The sequence below is a fragment of the Phaethon lepturus genome, unplaced genomic scaffold (genome assembly GCF_000687285.1).
Source record: "Phaethon lepturus isolate BGI_N335 unplaced genomic scaffold, ASM68728v1 scaffold23701, whole genome shotgun sequence".
Classification (NCBI taxonomy): Eukaryota; Metazoa; Chordata; class Aves; order Phaethontiformes; family Phaethontidae; genus Phaethon; species Phaethon lepturus.
Genome location: NW_010515863.1, coordinates 1 through 20,107, shown reverse-complemented (window position 1 = coordinate 20,107; position 20,107 = coordinate 1). Strand labels below are relative to the sequence as shown.

Genomic DNA, 20,107 nt, shown 5'->3' with positions numbered 1-20,107 from the left:
CTTCATGATTTCCTGTCTCAAAAGCAAAACCACAGCCCTGCCCAGCTGAGCAGTGTCCAGAGCTCGCGTTCACTGAGCAAAATCACAATCAAATGAGTAAATGAAGATAAAGATGAAACATTTCTCAGCCCAGTCCAGTGTCAAAAAAAGCTTAAAAAAATCTAATGTACAAATTCAGCCTTAAAATGGTTTAGTGCAAATACGAAAATTAACAGCATAATTTTAAGGTATTTAAATAAGCTTTAATAGAACTATAGTGCTTCGTTCCTATACACGTTTTCCCATCAATAGATGCAACAGCATAGGGGCATTTCTTGTTACGAGTGGGGACCAACCCAGAACCTGGGAAGAAATAGCATAAAGTCATTTGTTAAATCATTTATTTATATTTCACTTAAGTTTATTAAAGGGAGATAGGGTAGTTATTAGTGGAGGAGCAAAATATTTATCAATTTACTGATTCTGGAGTGGATGGGCAAGGGGAATGGGAGCAAGGGGGTCAAGAAACGCTGTCCCTTTTCCTGACATTCAGCACACACAAATGCTGGTGGTATAAATCGTCCAATTAGTGCGCACAGATAGTCTATCCTCCCAGCCGCACATTCCATTAGAAGGTCTCGTCGTCATTGCAGTCGGCCGTCCAGTGCCCAAACATCTCGCAGGTATCGCAATAGGGGCGTTCTTCTCTCCTGCTGCCGTGGTAAGCCGAGTGGGGCGGCTCCTCCAGCATCTGTGCCTGGGTTGGACAGTCTTCAGTGTCATGAAGATCAAAGCAGCCGCAGATATCGCAGAAGAGACGAGGCTTCTTCTTTGACAAGCTTTCTTCCTCACTGCAAGATCAGCAACAGCGCAAGTCAAGCAGGGTACTTCTCCGTCATTAAGGAGAAAGGCCTGCCTCCCTGCCCTCCACGAGAAGCTGTCTCGTAATTATTAGACTGAGGAAACACCACGGTGGTGAACAAAAAGAATTACACCCCACCCCCTTCTGAAGATCTTCTGATATGTCTACCTTGCAGTACCCACAATCCCTTACACTACAATATTTACTAAGCAAACTGCACTGGTTGTGTAAATATTTGCACAAATACAGACATTATTTAAAAAAGAAACATGTAAACTATTTTCTCTTTTCCCTTGATAGGAGAGATCTGAAGTCACAATATATCAAATACATTTTAGTTCTATTTTTCTGGACTGGATCTCCCCACCTCAAGGCAGCAACTGGCCTCATGAGAGCAAAGGCTCTTCAACTTAACTTGGAAAGGGCCAGACACAACTAAGACTGACAACTGACATCAGTGTGTGTGATCTGATAACTACAGAGGATCATTTTGTACCACCAGGTACACCATAGTAATGGACCTAAAGAGAAGGCTGGATTCAATCGCTAAATTCAAGAGAAAGCTATATTTGTCCTTCCTGACAGCTGAAACCAGGCTGGTGCATCGTGCAGCTGACAGAACTGACTGCTACCGACAGCTCCCAAAACACAAGCCAAGGTTTTCCTTTAGGATTTGTACCTGTCATAGTTATTTATCTCCTCTTCATTGCCATTGAGGGCTGCTTCACACATTCTTTGTATTTTCAAGTTCAATTCTTCATTTCTCCTTTGCAGATCTACTATCACTGAATTCAGGAAGTCAATCTATGATAGTCAAGAACAAGGACAGTCAGCAGGGTGAGGACTGCACTTCAGAGAAAGCAAGCAACAAAGCAATAACCCTCAAAATGACACGTGCAGATCTGCATTAACTCCTACCACTGGATCGCTGTATTACAAAGAATACCTGTGGACACCGAGAGAACAAGAGATAGAAACTTCCCAAAGGGCCTCCGAGACCCTCAGTATGATTTCTGTCCAGAGAGCCAGGCAGTTCTGCCCAGCCAACATGTCTGACAGACATAGTGGGTCTCAACCCAACAGCAACAGATCGAGTTCTTTTTCTAATGTTACATTTAGAACATAAATCCAGTTGTGTAATTCTGATGAGAACAGCATCTTTGTTCCTCTGAACCTGTGGCTCCAGCGGATACTCTCAGAGGCATCCTGGAGGGGCAGCAGGACAGCGCAGTGCACCTCTACAGCATCTCCCAGAGCTAGTTTGAGCCACAGAGGTCAGCAGGCCAGCACTGCTGAACGTAATCAAGTAATGCCTGGCAAATTTATATAGTGAATAAAATGAAGGAAGCCAAGAAGTGGTACAAACCTCGTGCTGATTGGAAGGAAGGGTTGCCATCAGCAGATGAATTCAAGGAGGCAAAAAACCAGAAAAAGATTGGTGGTTAGTGTATGTTAATTACACTACTTCTGATCTCTGTACAGACTAGGAAGGACATTTTTTAATCAACATGACTGCCATTAGTGATCTAAGGAGGACTTTGATAAGGAGCAGAAAGTGCTTCTATTGTAACCATGTCTCCTAAGGCATTTGTTGTCACAGGCTGCCTGTTGCACAGCAGCGTTTCACATGTTCGTTATGATTACCATACTTTTTGATACACATTTTTCCTAAATCTGTTACTAAGCACAAGCTGAGTAACTTCCTTGCCCCACTGCTGCCAACCTGCATTCTAAGTAAAGTTCTGCAGTTAAGAAGCAGCAAAGATCAACATTTTCAGCTGCAGAAACTTAGCAGCAGCATGTGAGCTCAGGTAGCCCATTTCTCCAAGATGGCAAGCACCACAGATTCACATGGGCCACACCTCATTCCTCATTCACATCCCAGAAACCTTTTTTAAAGAACAGCAAGGAGCAGTTTACGAGTGTGCTCTGCTGGGCTGTACCTCACCGAAAGGCTGCAGGTCAAAACTTGCCAGCCCTGCCTTCCTGCTTGCTTCCTCACGTTCCAGTAACCCGAGCTCTCTCTCCAGTATCACTTGCCACTTGATTCTTAATATTCCCTGTGATTAGTATTTCCCTTCAGAAGCAAAAGGTTAAAAGATAAATCTGCTCATTATAATCCTGATTTACAGAATCTGATAGGAACTGTCTTTGGAAAAGCATTTCACTCTGCTGTTTTAGCATGCTGATGTTTCAGATCAAATACCTGCTTCTCTTTTGCAATTTCATCTTGAAGTAAGTTAGCAGCAATGTCACCTTTGAAGAAGAAGAAAAAAAACCAAAAAGAAACAAGGTGTAAATATCCAGGAATCATACAATGGCTTAGTCAGAGACTGAAATAATGTAATAATCTCTAGTCTCCAGAATATCTTATTCTCACTGCTTTCTAATCACTCAGTATAAGCTTCAGTAAAGGTGACTTTTTTGGGGCATTTTTTGACCACTGCATTCCAGAAGCATATTCAATACTGCACGTTACTTATTAAAATACAAAAAAAATGTACGTACAGGTGACAGCTAACATTCACAGATCTGCAAGGGAACGCTCCTCTGTTGCAGAGGTGACACTGTAGTGGTACAAAGCTTAAGAAGCTCAGCATAAGGTAAGCTTAGTGTCTCAAATGTGGGATTCCCAGTCCTGTGTTCAGGTAGGTGGTTTTGCTATGATGCCGACACATTACTTTGCAGCTACAGCAAGGGAAACCAAAATCAGTCTAAAAGGCTCTTGCACAGAAGCCACACCATGAACAGGATAAAGTTTTATGGTTTATGCTCATGTTTCATTGCAGGTCACATTGCCCTCTGCCCTGGTGTAAATGGGTTAAGCTGGCAATGTTGGTAGGTTCCACGTTTTGCAGCTGGTCAGAGTTCCTTCATTCAAGTCTTATGTGTGTCCTACAACAGGAAAGTCACATTTCTCAGGAGGTTCAATTAGTTAAACCTCGTTTTAACTATCTGGTTAACAGCTGCAAAAAATCTACAAGATTAAAGCTGAAGGCACAGACAGTAAAGAGGCTCTCTCTTACCTGCGGAGCCAGTTACAGTTAAGGGCTGCTCGTTGTTTTCCTTGAGTTTTTGCTCCAAGTTCTTCACCTTTTCCTCAAGTTTCAATTTGTCAGACTCCAGTGACTTAACCACCGACTGCAAGGTTTTTGCAGAAGCGTTTTCTCCACGGAGCACCGTGATCTATAAGAATTGAGAAATGCTTAGACCTTCCAGAATGAAATCAGAGCACCAAGGCAACAGCCTTCGTAGCAAGGGCTAAATAGCCAACAAAAATACCCGCCAGAAGTCACCTAAGTATGCACAGATACCTAAAGATTTAATTCTAAGGTGTAGCTATGCGAAATTAATAGGAAAAAAAAGAATTAGCCAACTCTCCAGTAGCAAGCATACAAAGCCATATGGCTTGTAGCCATAACTTAGTCTAAAATTAAGCATCCCACTGTTCCTCTTTTACCTCATTTCTGAGTTTTTCCAGTTCCTCATCTTTTTGTGTGATCAAGGCACTAGTAACACTGATGGATTTTTGTAAAGATGCTCGCTCTTCATCAATTTCTTTTTTTAACGTTGATTCTCTAAAAGAAAACCAAATACAATCAGAAATCATCTAAATAATAGATTATTGTAGTCACTTAAAGAAGTTTAATTTAATTTCAAGTATTAGACTACTGTAAGAAGTGGTTCTTAAAAAGCAGATTTCAATTCTGTACTTGACTAAGATTTTATATATGTATAAACATTTCAGATGTTACAACTGTGGAAACAAAGAAAAAGTTTACCTAGGTAGTACATGCCAGAATCTGCATATCATCGTATCCATTTGAATTTAAAGAAGCAAGTTAATAGACTGGGGAGATACAGGATAAACAAACATGTTGCACAATGTTCCACAAAACCTAACTTCAGAGTTTTGTTACTTCCTGAAAATTATTAACAAGCAACAAAACATACATGCAAAGCTCATTATACAAGTTGTCATGCAAAGCACTGATGATGCTGGAAATATCAGCTGGTCCTCACTAATTTCAGTGACATCATTGTTTCCTGAAACACATACTTTGAGATCTTCTGGGCCTTTAGTAACTACTGTTTCAGCACAAACCACGTGGGGTTTGTTTTACTTCATGAAAGAAGGGTTAAAAAGAAATCCTCCAGAGAGGCACAAACCCCTTCAGTGTACGTTATGTCCAGTTTTCCCAACCTTTTCAGCTGATCTAGTAAGAGACCTGACTTCTGCCTACAAATCCTGTCCTGACAGTGATCTTAAGGCGTCATAGCTACGATATCCTCACACAGATGCTACCGAGTCTGCCTGATAGGTCACACAACACACACAGAAGAATAATTATCCTTTGATATGAGAACTATTGCTACAGAAGTTCCTTACAAGCCAAAAGGCTTTTTTTAAAAAAAAAAAAAAAGTAAAAAAATCTTATTACATTTACTTATCTAGAAGAGAAACTTGTGTTTCAGAGCACCAAGCAGCACCCAGCAGCAAGCTGCCAACTCTCTGGGCTTCTGCAGGTGCAGCCAGTTTCCTATGCAATTCCATACATCTCGGTTCAGACAGTCACAGTCTCACTGCCACAGCAGCGAGCTGCTTCTCTTCTTACTAGCTGAGAGGGCTGATGCCAAACTAGGCTACCTGAGTGCGTACCCACTACGCAAAAAGCAGAAAGTAGCCAATACTTCAAAGATACCAAATGATGTAACGATTTCATTTAAGTAACTAACCTACACTACACCCTCTGAGGACTGTTCAAGGGGTCAAGAGCAGAACACGTCCTTGGGTGACGATGCTCAGTAGGCAGGGGATGGCTATAAAGTTCAAATGGAGAAGTTTTCATATCCACGATATCTACAGTTAGTGAGAGCCACGATACCCAGACCATGAAATACAGTAAATCTCACCAACTCAAGATAAACAGGAAACTCAACAATGAGAGCACAGTTAATGCAATTCTTTCATTGTTAAGATTATACTCGGGAATGGAAGTAGCAAGTGGAGAATCTGGGGTTTAGAAAAGCTGATGCAGCTACCAAACAAGAACCAGAAGGTTGATTTTGGTTTTGGTATATTTTTACAATGAGAGAATTAATATAAGCAGAAACACGACAAATTGCGGACTGCAGCATCTTGCCTTCAAATACAAGTTATACCCTGATATAAACCCTGATATTTGGTTTTATACCCTGATAAAAACCAAAAGGGCAATGGCATTCAATAGATCTCCTCGCTGACCCAGATTCAGCAAAGCACTACAAGCACGACAGCAACCTCCATGTTCTTTAGCCGGATTACACACATGCTCTAGCCTAACCCATCTTTTTAAATGCTTTGCTGAATTGGATCAAAAGCACAGGGTGGTGGTGTGGGAAAGAAACGCGCCACCAATGCGTGTGACGCCGCTGGCAGAGCTCAGCTGCTCTCTCCAATCCACTGAGCTGCAAATCCAGCGTTTCCTTAAGGCAGGGGAAATGGGAAAGTACACCTGGAAGTTGCTGCTCACAAGCTCTGCTGTACCTGAGACTTCACCCGGGCTTCCCTTTGCTACATACACAGCTGTAGAAGGGCAGAGGGAAACCCCAGTGACTCATCTCATGCTTAAGAGCTTGTTACTTAGCCAATGTTTCCACTTTTTGGTCAGATCTTCATCTTAGACATCAAGACCAAACGTATGCTTTTTGTACAAATATGGTTAACTTGCCATTTCTTGGGCTTGGTTTCAACCACCACAAGCTTTTAGGTCATTGAAAAAGGCAAACAGTTTGTGAGCATATAAATATGTATTTACAAATTCAATATAGGAGTCCAGAATACTATAACACAAGGGAAGAAAAACAGGAGAAGAGAGGAGAGAAAACAAGTGGGGGAAAATGGTCCCTGTACTCTAGCACTGTTTTTTTTCTTTTACAAGTCAGTCTCTCCAGGAACCATGCTTTACAGCTCCAGCTGGAGGCCCTCTAAAATGCCCAAACTGGAAAACCTACGAACACAGTAGGTATGTGTCACTACTTACTTCTATGTAAGTGTGGATCACAGTTCACTTCCAGCATCAGCTGAGTCTACCTCGCTGATGCTCTCAGCTTCAGTATCGTTTGTAGTATGATTCGTATGAGAGACAGGAAACGTAAAGAGCATATGTTGAATGTGAAATAACCACATAGTGATTAACTTGCAAGAAAAATCTTGTGGAAACTATTTATTTTATCAGAAAAAAAAAAAAAAAAAGAAGGGAAATTGATTCAGTGAACTCAAACTTTTTCCCTGTGAGTTCAAGTCCAAAATAATCTGCTTGCCAGCAGGGACTAAAGAAAAACAATAAAAACAACTTTGTCATTTCACACACCATTTTAAAATTCCACTTTCTTGAGGAGGTTAAACCATGTTTTGAGCGGTGAGTGGAAGTCATGGGAGAGAGAGGGTTTAGTTTTGTTTTAACATAAAAATAATCACCCAGATTCTCCCCTTACTACAAAAATAAGAAATTCTAAGAATGAAGCAAATACCTTAAAGTGTTACTGGGCAAGCTTTAAAAATGCAAGATAATAAGAACCACATGTTAGAAATATGGAGTAGAAATGCAAAATATTGTGAGGGAGAACTAAATTTGCACCAAGGGGCTTTTTTGTTTCGGTAAAAAATATAGACTTCTTTTTTTTAAATATACACATATATATATATTGCTGAGTATTTTACAAAACAAAAGCAAGACACCAAGGGACAAAGGCAGCCAAAATATGTACAACAACTTTACTTTAAAAAAAAATTATTATTTATTGTAACGTGGATAGACTTTCTTGAGTCTTACCATTAAAGACACACAGATATAGCAAAGGAAGCAAGGGTAGGAAAGGGAAGAGAGAGGAATGAAATGAGTATTGATAAATAGCGCAAGCTCAAAGACAGTCAGACAGTTAGCAACCCACAATGAACCTAATGAGCTGAAGTAACATATAACCCCCTTAGATTCATAAATATCAAACTCCCGTTGCTCCCAGATGGACTACTTCATAGAGGGAGTTGCTAAAACAGAGGAAGAGATTTCCTGTGGGTGGAAGGAAGGCAGGAAAACTACTGCTAGAGATTTGACCTAATTGAAACAAAGAGATGTGTCTCTCTCAGTATCTCAGATTGTTAAGACAAAAGGAAGAAATCATCGCTCATCTCATCAACGAGCGCCAGTGGAATTGGGGAATTTAGAGACACTTTTTTATTTAATTAGCTCTTCATTCAGCCTAACTTTTTTTTTTTTTTTTTTTTTTTTTGCAAATATTGTCATATGCTGGTGTATTTTAACCCCTAGTGGCCTGGAGTCTGCTTCAGGGAGGTTGACTGTTTCTGCTACTTGTTTTATCCTTTCCATTGGAGTTTATTCAACACTGTTGAGAAATGTCACTAAGCCAAACTCGGGCATCTCAGTGTAACCGACTGAAGGTGAAGTAATGTTAAAACTCACTTTAATGATTTCATAATTATCTAGGTTATTTCAGGCAGCTCACAGAGTAAAAACAGGAGAAGGAATATGAGAGCCACACACCTTGCTTTTTATAACTCACTGCAGAATTTGTCTTTTAAAATGTATGCTATGACACAGAACTGCTGGAAAGTATTGAATGAATCTTGGGTCCCCATTCCCTCCTTCCTTTCCTCAACTAACCTCCAGGAATTACACTATTTAAAATAACTTTCAACTATTTAAAATACATGTTTTAAACCATGTTAAATAACAGGCTATAAACAGCATTCTAAGCTGTCAGCAGCACTAATAGCCTCTTTTTCCCTCCCTCCACATCCAATATGCTGGAGATGATCCTCAGTTGGTGTAAACATACTAATTGTTTTGGAAGTCTGTGCTGGTTTTGGCTGGGATAGAGTTAATTTTCTTCCTAGTAGCTAGTACAGGGCTGTGGTTTGGATTTGTGCTGGAAGTGGTGTTGCTAACACAGGGATGTTTTAGCTGTTGCTGAGCAGTGCTTACGCAGTGTCAAGGCCTTTTCTGCCTCTGACCCCACCCCACCAGCAAGGAGGCTGGGGGGCACGGGAAGCTGGGAGGGGACACAGCCAGGACAGCTGACCCTGACTGACCACAGGGACATTCCAGACCGTATGACACCATGCTCAGCATATAAAGCTGGGGGAAGAAGAAGGAAGGCGGGGACATTCAGAGTGATGGTGTTTCATCTTCCCAAGTAACCATTATGCGTGATGGAGCCCTGCTTTCCTGGAGGTGGCTGAGCACCTGCCTGCTGATGGGAAGTGCTGAACGAATTCCTGTTTTGCTTAGCTTTTGCTCTCCTTATTAACCTGTCTTTATCTCGACCCACGAGTTTTCTCCCTTTTACCCTTACGATTCTCTCCCCCATCCCACTGGCGGGCAGTGAACGAGCGAGTGGCTGTGTGGGGCTTAGCTGCTGGCTGGGGTTAAACCACGACTGTGTCAAATGATCTTTACACCAGCTAGAGATTCCTCTCCTTATCTTGTCCTTCACCTCATCACACAACGCTACTCTATGCAGCTAAAGGCTGAGCAATCCAGTTGATAAGGCTGGTGAAAGTTGGAGGTTCAGCTGTCCACTTGCCTCTCCGTGTAACAACTGACCAAACTCTGACATTCGCTGAGGACGCGTGCACTTGTGTAACGCCCTATGTGCCCACTGTCCTTTGGAAGAGTGTGAGCTGTTACAGAGTATGACCCACCTCCCAAATAATGGATTATTAGGGAATAAAAAAAAGGGATCAGTGTATGATACTGAGTAGCTACGGATGTGCATGAATACTGGGGTGCCACTCACAGTTCTTTGTTGTGACCATTATTAATGCAGGAAATTTAACAGGGGTTGGTTTGTTTTTTTCCTGGAACACACTTGGTGTCAGGGAGAGCTGCATCTTATTTTCTAAGGATTTATATAACTGCTTTTGAAAAGCCCACATTTTCCTAAAGACATTGTGGCACTTAGCCAATTAGCTAAAGACAGTAAATTTTGTAACTTGGGACCATTTACTGAACTGCACAGTTTACAAATGGATGCCCCAGTCTCCCAGGACAAATGTCCTGGTATTTAAAAACAGTGCTGAATGAACTGCAATAACTACTGCCACAATGAACTCAATAACCCAAAACCGTGAGAACAATCCATTCAAGGCTGAATAACTGCTGCTTTTTTTTTTTTCATGTAACAGCCCTTAGCATCACTGCATTTTTCCATTATTCCTTAAGAACTTGACGGGTCAGATCTGCATGCATGCATATTTATCAGACTGCTGGAAAATCCAGCATTCCAGAGCAGACTAAAACCAAACACTGAATTTTTTCACTGAAGAGAACTACTACAATGCAAGAGGTGCATAACTAAAGAAGAAAGGGTAAATGCTACTGCTTAACATGTTCTTATATTAATACAATTACATTTCCTTCTCACTTTTAATGAAAACGGGGAAGGTATCACCTGTAAGCCAATCTGTGTAACAACCTCAGGACTTTTAACTATGATACAACAGAAGAGAACCACTTTTTCTTAGCGCTGTTTTTCTATTATGTTTTCTGAAGTTGTCTGTAGGACTGCATAGTTAAACACACATCAGAAAAAACAACTTACCTCTTTTTCATCTCTAATAACTGGTTATTGAGTACTGATCTCTCCTCTTCCAGCTAAAACACAAGCACAAAAAGACTACAGTTAATACACTAAGGATCGTTTCCTTAATATAATATATCAGAGCATCATTATCATTATAAAACAGAAGTGGGAGAGGCTACAGAGCCTACAAATCCTCAAAGTAATTGATTTTCTACTAGGGCAACATACACACACAAGCACAGATTGTTCAGTGACCAAGAATATTAGCTAGTGAGGGGCTATTACTGCTTTATGTGATATTTTCATGTGCTGTGCACACAGAGTGGGTGTGAGGCTGGTATTGCCTTGAACGGTATTTCTGGGCCACACGCACACCAAAGAGAACCGTGAGCCTTTGTGCGCCTGGCCATTAAGTTTAGCCCAGTATTGGTGAATTACTGGATTTGCTGTTGTTCTGACCTGGATAATTGTACTGCTGATCCGCATTTGTTACTGCACCGTTATTTAGAGATAAATTATTGATCCCTAAAGCTGTTGGTCTGGTGTCTGTTACTGTATCCTGAACCTTCACCTTGGTGGGGCCACCTTAAGCCCTTACAAGTGGTAGGGCCTTCAACTGAAAATACTGTTGCTGCAGGTTCTTGGGGTCCAAACTGACAGGCACAAATAGGTGAGGAAAAGCAAAACAAAACAACCAACCATAATTTGTACAACAACAAAACTGTAAAGCCTCACCACAGCAGATACACTGCAGTAACTAACTTCTGAGAAAGTTAAGTATTTTTCAGGCCAATTAATTTTTTTTTCACCGTTTTCTCCTTTCTTCTTACTCAATGGTCAAAGTCAGCAATTACTGCCCTACAGAACTGCTTATGGTAGCAACCACCTGTGCCTTGACTTGAACACAATCTCTCTTTAGATTCACAAGCTTTCAGGGTTCATCCGCAAGGTTAGCAAGACATTTATAATGGAAACCTCAGAGCCCCAGGAACAAGAGCAAATAGTCTCTTACTGACTAAATACTCTCAGCACTTTGTAGACATTCAGGTTTGGCACAAACAGGTATAGAAAAGTGTTAAGCAGTTTCCAGGGAAAGCAAGTTCCACTGAGAAGGAAGGTTGTCTGCTGGCGTCCAGGGCTGGGCTAAATGCTGCACACCTAGATAAATTGTGTCCTCCCTGTTTTCTGACAACTTACCTTCTCCTTGCATGTACTGCGGTGCTGTTAAGCCTTCTAGGTAAGATCAATTGGTACCATTTTGCTGGGGCTTAGTCAGACAACTTTATCGATACAGAAAATAGGTACTAGAAGGGTGTAGAGAGGCTTACATTAAGAAGTCTTAAAATCAAAACATCTCTCAAGAAAACTGACCACAGCAGGACTGTGAGCAGCCGTAGTGCTATGGGGGTATGGCCAACTTTTTCCTGCAGGCAAATCAAAACCAGCAATTTCACCAGCAGCACCAAGTATACCCCCTGTTTCTGAGAATTTTTATCTGCTTCCTATGCGGAGGCAGCCTATATGAACTCCTTACATCTGCACAGGCTGATGACAAAAAAAAAAAAAAGAAAACTCTGAGAAATGTTTCATTTGTAAACCCCAGTGAGCTGCGCGCTATTCATCTGTCTCTTCAGACCGCCTCCCCCGACACCTGTTTTATACGGCCCCTCTCCTCCCTCAGACTCACGTTGCCATCTCTTGCGTATCACACTTTTCCAGCTGGTTTTTGGACTACTTTTCCTCTGCCAGCACTAGCATTTCTCTATGGTCACACTGTGCAGCACTGACCTGGCCACATTCCACAAACAAATCCCTTCATTCACCCTAGGCTCACTTAACTTTCTGCTGTTTATGCTCTCGACTGCCACCTGCAATTGGAAAAACCTTATACTGACGTTATTCACCTTTTGCTCCCCAAAGGTCATGTCCACAGTGCTCCACAATGCTCTTTTCTCCCCACACCCAAACACACCACCCTCTCTTTTGCATTGGTTTCTTTTAGCGAAAGATTCTGGTGCCTGTTGAACTTGGAAGATCCTTCAACATTTGTGGAATGCTCCAAGATTGCGAGCATAAACCCTGCATCTCTCCTCCCTTTTAGTTTCCTGGCTGGCTGTGGAAAGATGAGTGATTTTTGTACAGATCAAGACAGAAGTGGAATTCATAGAGAGAAAAGTAAAGGACAAGGGGGGTTGTGCAGCTTCTAAACCCCTTTGCAGCTCTGTTGAGTTATGGATCAAGCCTTGAGCAGCTTTCTGGTAGAAGGGGAGAAAGCACACCCCTTCTCTCAACATTTCTCCCGCAATCTGCTCCCTCTCTTGCTAGCCTCAGAGCAGACTTCTTGCATACCTTGAATAAAAAAGGGAGCAGCTGAGCTAATAGATGTTTCTACACTTTCTCAAATGAAGTTAAAATGCCTGGGCAGGTCTGAGGGTACTGAAATGCCACAACAAATAATCCGAAGCCAGAAGAGTTCCCCGAGCTCAGTATCTGCCTGACTGGGAATCTTTAACTAATTACAAACAGCTAATTATTTATGGATCGATACAGAAAAGCAGCCCTCAGCATCTTTAGTATAAGACACTTTAACCTTTAGATGTCAGGATAAATCATTCATGAAAGAGTATTCATTAATTTTGCAAAGTGTGTCACATGCAGCCACAGATTCACTAACCCAATTGACTAACACACTTGCTAGAATTTATATAGTTACCATAGCGATTGCTCAAAATACTTAAAGCATATGCTCGCTACCTTTCTTACTGCATTTTAATAGGCACATGCACAGCAACTCAGCCAGGCTGAAGCACTGCCACATTCTGTGCTTTCCTCCCTAGTGCCCAATTTTTCAGTATCCACTGCATAAAATGCAGCCCCACGAGCAACTCCGCTCTGTGTTAAGCCTCTTTGTTGCCACCACGGACACTTGTTCTCTAGAATCTAATTGAGCAATTCTTCACAGCAACATTTTTTTCACCCCCCATAGACAGCCTGAGCCAAGGCAGCCCAAAGCATGCTGCAAGCTGGTGCCTAAACACGGTGTATGTTCACCCAAGTGACAGCCAAGTACAAGTGGTGGTGGGGAACCCTGAGGCTGGGCTAGCCCAAGCACAAGTCTGTGAGGGAACCCTCAAGACCAGCTGGTTTTCCTGCCGTTTCATTAAGAGAACCCAGCAGAGTCAAAGGTAGAACAAGGGGACTATAAGTTTAGGTTGGGTGAGATCTAAACGGAACATGAAAATCAAGTCCTACTCCTCAGCGTAACAGCAGGTTTCTATCAGACTGGCAAGGATGGTTAGTGCTTTCCAGGCTCAGACGATACAGGGAATGCTCTTTAGGAGCAACCAGGAAATCTGACAGTTCTGGGCAGGCAGACCGCACGTTTCAGCAGTGGCAGCTGAACGCCACTGAACTGAGGAGAGCTGCAGTCATTAGTTATGTGACACCCGGAAGGAAACCTGCATTTTAAATTACACCATTCTGCCTTTGACCCTTCTGCCACAACAGAGCTCCCTGGAATACCAAAGGCCTCTTCCGGTCTCTTAGGAGGCCATGCAGCTCACTAGACCCGAAGACACCATAGCCCAAATGGCACATTTGGGAAATGCAACAGGCGGCATTCCCTCGTTTCCAAGATTTAAATTATGTCTTCCTCACAGAAGAGGACAGAATGCAACACAAATGGCTGAAGAAGGCAAACAGACTGTTTCTCCAAGCTCTAGCAGCTCTTCCAGATCTTTGATCTTGGAGCCATCTACTCATGGGCAGAAAATACCATGGTGCAAGTGAACTGGGAATATTCCAGTTTGCGAGAATGACTGACTAATCCCTGTGCTTCACAGCCGAAGCTCTCTATCCTGGCAATGAGAGAGGGATCCCTGCTGACAGATCCACAGTAGGCAGGATGCAGACAGCAGGACTCCTTCACAAGGTCATCTTGAAACAACAGAAGCCACAGCTGGAGATTGCAGTGACCACTGCCAGCCTACGCCTTGTGGGCTGAAGGGTCCCCTCCCTCGGGGACTTTCTGTTTAACAACTCTGGCTACATACGATATGCAGAAAGATTTGACCAATGTTGCCAAACGCTTTTCAAGCTACAACTCTTCCTGAAAATAACAGGTTGCCTCAAAGATTCTGAAATAATTTAAGAAAACATGTGGGAGTGCAGAGCAGAGCTCCCACTGGCTGTTTAGGATGACAGCGTTCTCTCAGCACACCACTACTCAGATGCAGCATGAGTCAGCGGTTGAGCCCACATGTCTGGGACTCCTGATAATCATCTCCAAAGGCTCTTTAGGATGAAGGAGCTCGTGCATTACATTGCAGCCAAAAGGATTTAGAAACTGGCCAGATCTGTAGCCACTCGTCCTCAATATTTCAAAATGGGACTCTTCGGGAAAAGTCAGCCTCTTGGCTTTAAAAAAATTAGCCTTTGTTGCAGGATGGAAGGGATCTGTTCCACTGCCACTGGGAACAGGCATACCCCTCTTCTGCACAAGTGCTGCCTCAGAAAAGCAACATATAAACCCATGTCTTCTACATTCTTGCTTTTGGGCAAGATCTGCCAAAGAGGTCTTCATGGTGTGGCTGTCACCAAACTGCTCCACAAGAACTAAACCCACCATATTTCACGGCTGTAAATCTAATTTATCTTTTGGCAAGTACCAGTGTTACAAGCTGTGTAACCAAGCCCATACTCTTAACATTCCAACAACGCGTTCAAATGTAATAGTAAAAAAAATAAAATAAAATTTAAGAGAGTCTTTTCCTCCCCTGTAAACTACCACCAGAAACACATCTTACATCAATTCGAGTCCTCCAGTACCCACTACCTGGCTGCAGCACTGTTCATGTACATGCACAGTATGAAGTTTAAGCAAGCATACACGTGCACAGCGCTTTTTAGAGACAGAGTCCAACCAAGTAGTTTTAAATAGTATTCTGAAATACATCCTAAATACTCTTTTTTTTTTTAGTGGGAAGGGAGAGCAGGAATCAGGAGGAGAATTAAATAGCTAGATTTCCTTAGTACTGGGTAGATGGAGATTTCCACAGTTGTATAACAAAATTACTCCCAACAGAAATAGCAAGTGCCTGTTAATACATTTGGCTACAGCATATTTAATTTATGCTTACTTCCAAGCCTCCTAAGTATCCTTCACGGGTTATGTAACCTTCTGTCAGCCTGCACTTCTAACCTCCCGATGCAGGTGGCTTCCAAATTTATTTTAAAACATTCCGAGAACTCATCTCTCGAGCACAAACATGCAGTGCAACGTCACCCAGGCATCAGCGGAAACAGCGCGCGCAGCACCTTCAACACAGGTCAGGAAACGTTCCAGCCACTCTACCTTCTGATGACTTGTGACTTCGTCCCTGCTCCTGCCCAGCGCCTCGGCAAGTTTCACGTTCTCCTCTTGCAAAGCTGCAAGCTGCTGGGACTTCTGAGCTGCTGCCAGCTTCAGCGCTTCGCTGCGAGGACAGAGAGCGCATCGTTACCATAGGAACGAGAGAGGCAAGAAAAAACTGTGGGAGAGATTCAGCTTCACAGCTTGGAAAAATACATCCAGGTCACGTGTCTAACGGGATCTATAATAAAGGTGACAATCTATACCGCGGATACACAGCGACAGGTTTAACCCTGAAAGCAGTAGCAGCACAAAACTCCTTTTCCTTTAAATGTATCAGAAACTCAAAGAAATGGAAGGTAAGTTCCGACCGCTAGTTCTGCGTGCTTCCGATGGTCAGCAAATGCTTGGATTTAGAAGTACAGGGTAGGGTTTGACAAGAGTGTTGGTGTGGTTTAAAGCCTGGACCTTCTCAGAAGTGAACTTTTACCTCCAGCTATGAACATGAGAATTGTGTTTTGTTTTGTTTTTGTTTTTTTTTTTTACAAAGGGCCAAAAATGAAAAGAAGGAAAAAAAAAAAAAGAACTAAAAAGAACAGGAAAAAGAAAGCTTACAGTTCCACTTATTTAAATACTCCTTACAAGGTCTGACATCCAAGCATACAAGAATGTATAAGATCACAGAAGGCAAAACAGGAAAGTATCTAGTCTATTCCATTATCTTAACAGATACAAAATCGAAAACCAGACAAAAGCTGAAGAAAAACAAATGGATTTGCAGGTTTCATTAGCCTATGTTGCTACTAAGACCTGTGGTTTCCTTAAAGTAAGTTTATTTTCAACAAATTTTTGAAAAAAAATGTACTGCATGCCTGCCCGTGACACAAGTGACTAACACAAGTTTTTATAAGATTTGATGTCTTTCAAAAAAATGAGAGATACGCTTCATTTCATTAAACAGCAATTTTTATGACTGTGTTTTGTTTTCATAAAAAGGAGTCTCACTGCTCCTATGTGCCAATGTTACACAGAGTTAAACCCTGACTGGAATATTAAAAATACTTTTATGAGTGTGGGAGGTAGAAGAACCTCTAAGTCAGAAACTTATTCAAGCACTTCAGAATACAAGGACTCCATGGTCTGTTATCGGGGACACTTAAACAAAAGGAAGTCTGATTTATTTTTCAAGTTCAGCATGTAATATGACTAAGATTTTTCTAACGATTTCTTCTATCTGGTCTCACCTTGATGGATTTCCAATCTGATCCACCTAGGCTGGATTAAACAGGCTACCTCACATCACTGAACATTGATTCAAACCATCTCGGTTCAAATCTACTTGCTGATGCAGAAACATACCTATTCTTAACCATGATTGTTCGCTGAACTGCAGTACTAACCAGTTCTCCTCTTTTTGCTTTTGGCATTAAAGCGTAGATTCAGGGCATCATAAAAAAAGCACACAAAATACTGGGGTCAATTTGTGTGAAACGCTCCCCTGTGTTTAGTGCCAAGGAACTTTAAACCGATAGTTGCAAGCGCACTCGACAGTACGCAGTACTAAATGAGTACACAACATCCAGACAGTATTTCTGCTTTTCTTCATCCTAGTTCTACAGGGAAGGCTCTTTTACAGAGGACACCAATGTCACCGCAACACCCTCCAGCCTCCAAAAGGCGCCGCTCTCGAGGCAGCACCAAGTCCCTGCCCACAGTCACAGCTCCTGGGGGCAAAATTGTCCCTCTACTCTCCTTAGCAAGGGCAAGGGCAAGGGCACTACCTTCATCAGCTGACCCCTCAAAGGTGATCTCACTACCCGCATTACTGATCCAGAAATGCCTACTGCCAAGCAAATTCCTTACTCTAAAACAATGCCTTGTTTTAGAGTAAGGAATAATTACGACAACAAAGATGAATTAAAAAACTAGACAAGCTTTCGCTTACCCACAATATCTCATACACTGATGATCAGAGATCATATTCAACAATAGTCTATCACTAAGATTAGCCTTAAGAAAAATTATATTCAAAAACATAAAATTAGAAAAACCCAAAGAGTGATCAGGATCATGAGAACACCTTTCAGCGCTGAAGGTTTTCAAGGAGAGATATATATATATAAAAATATATATATATAAATAACTTCTGTTTGACAAATTACAGCCTAATATATTTTGTCTTTCCACGATACCAGAGTCTGCTAGCCCCTTGCTGTTCTAGCATTAGAGCAGCTAGTCTGGAAATAATTATTTTTCTTTGGCATTTCCCCCGAGCACTGAGGCAGGTAGGAATTGCTCACGGAATGAAATCCTGCCTTTCTCAAAGGAGGCTGCTGCCTATACAAGCATGCAGGTTTTTAAAAGCAAGCAGTAAAAACTGTCAATCATACAGAAATTCAGTATTGATTCTGTGTGCTGATTTCCTCTGTGTCCTGTCTTCACCTCAGAGCAGTGGCTAAAGAAGTGTCACAAAACGACTTACGGAACTAACAGTAATAATAATTACTCAAAGCTGCTCTTAGCTCTCAGTCCAGATTCCAGCTCTCACTCCATGAGTCAAGTAATTCTTCTCGGAGCGCAGGTGGGAAGAGATATTTGTGCTTTAATGCATTAAATCTCTGAAAGTCTGAGGACATGCAGCTCCTGCAGGGCAGCACTAACTAGGCTGCATTTCTATACACGCTGGCACACCAAAAGCTTTGCTACAGTGAGATTCCACAGGGCAAACGATATCCGATGCTTTGCAGTTATTTTGTTTGTGTACAGTGTTACATGCCACTGGTTTGTAGTAGTAAGAGGTAGTTTCTCAAATGAAGCATTTCAAATAAAGCAGAACCAGATTTTCTATAAACAAAGCCACGTAAAACTACTTAACACTCCAAATGTACTTGTAATTAAAACCAAACAGAATTTCTTTATAATAAAGCTTTTAAAATAACCTAGTGCCCTCAGGTGGCAGAACTCTGTACTTCCTCCAATAAACAAATTATTTCAAACAATGCTTGGAGCGAAGGATTTGCTTCAATACCCTCCAGCGATTCAGGAGCAACATTCTGATTCCAATTTTTATCCATGTCAGAATAATATTTAATTTTTACCTAATATCTGCTTTATCAGTGAGGATACCAGAGAGGTACTGAAAGACAATTAAAAAAAAAGGTAAATGTAACTACTAAATTTTTAACTACTACAAAGTAATGGTTTAACAGATTTAACATTGAAATACTTACAATTCTTTTGTAAGTTCTTCCACTTTCTTGTTCTCCAGATTTAGAAGTTCTTTTGATTTATTAAGTTCCTCTTCATTTTTCAGGTTGTTTTGTTTAAGCATGTCCAACTTAGAGAGGAAAGAAAACCTCATTACACTCATGAAACTATACAGTTCTTAGGTACGGCACTCAGAAAAGATACTCAGCAAAACGGGGGCCTGAGCTGAGCTGTTCCACTTTTTCATCTTTAGTCCTTAAATTAACTCAGTCTGTCTGTACCATGAAGCATCTGCCTAACAAAAAATATTATGAGACTTTCTGCGTTCAAGTTGAGCAGCACAAAGAATTCAAAGTCCACTGAAGAGCAGTTTAATCTGATGTATATACCCTGATACAAAAGGTAAAGCTCCAAAGCACCTCCATTTTAAATGCTAGAAGCACCTTTTTTTAAAAAAAATTCAACACTTGCTGCTAAAATGAGCTGTTCCCTTGATCTTACTCCTCTAAGATAACTTATAAAAAATCCTGCTTTACCATACCTTAATTTATGAGAAACAGTAGGCTGAATGTCGTGCTTGCAACCATAAGAAATGAATTCCTTGCAGAGATCTTGTTGCGTGGGACAAATCGTTGTATATCTATTTACTGAGCTTGCATCTACCACGTAAACACCACGAGCTTGCAAGCCTGATTTCTTCGCATTCAGCAACCCATTATATTACATAACAGATAATCTTCAGCCATTCTCATGGCATTACAGGACGCTGTGGATTTTTTTTTTTTTAATCCAGAGAGTGAACTCCTGCCATTATTAACATCACTGCTTTTAATTCTCGAGTCATCAGATCTCGTTGGAAATCATCACTGTTTCAGCACAAGCTGTGGCATTTAGGTTAGCCCAGCTGTTCACTACCCATTATTACGGGAGCTGCAAAAGATGAAAGAGCCACCGAGGAGAGGCGTGCAGATCTCAAAATCTGCAGAAAACTTGCCACTCGTTCAACGTTAAACGAGATAGTCTGGGGCAAAAGAGTGTGAAAAAGATTAGTGAGGACATTTTTCCCTCCTTCAAACCCTAAAGTATCACAGAGCGGTGAGAGGATCTAGACTAAAGAACAGTCC

At 41.6% G+C, this 20,107-nt stretch overlaps 1 protein-coding gene across 1 annotated transcript; it reads right to left on the bottom strand.

Moving 5' to 3' along the window:
• Positions 1 to 336: 336 nt before the first annotated feature.
• On the bottom strand, positions 337 to 19,113 carry LOC104627595 (CAP-Gly domain-containing linker protein 1-like; the record flags this gene model as incomplete). Its single annotated transcript, XM_010295911.1, has 9 exons — positions 337 to 830; positions 1,521 to 1,645; positions 2,208 to 2,213; positions 3,048 to 3,097; positions 3,868 to 4,027; positions 4,302 to 4,419; positions 10,445 to 10,497; positions 15,780 to 15,900; positions 19,007 to 19,113. Coding segments are annotated over 9 exons (963 nt in total), but the record flags the coding sequence as incomplete, so codon positions are not given.
• Positions 19,114 to 20,107: the final 994 nt, after the last annotated feature.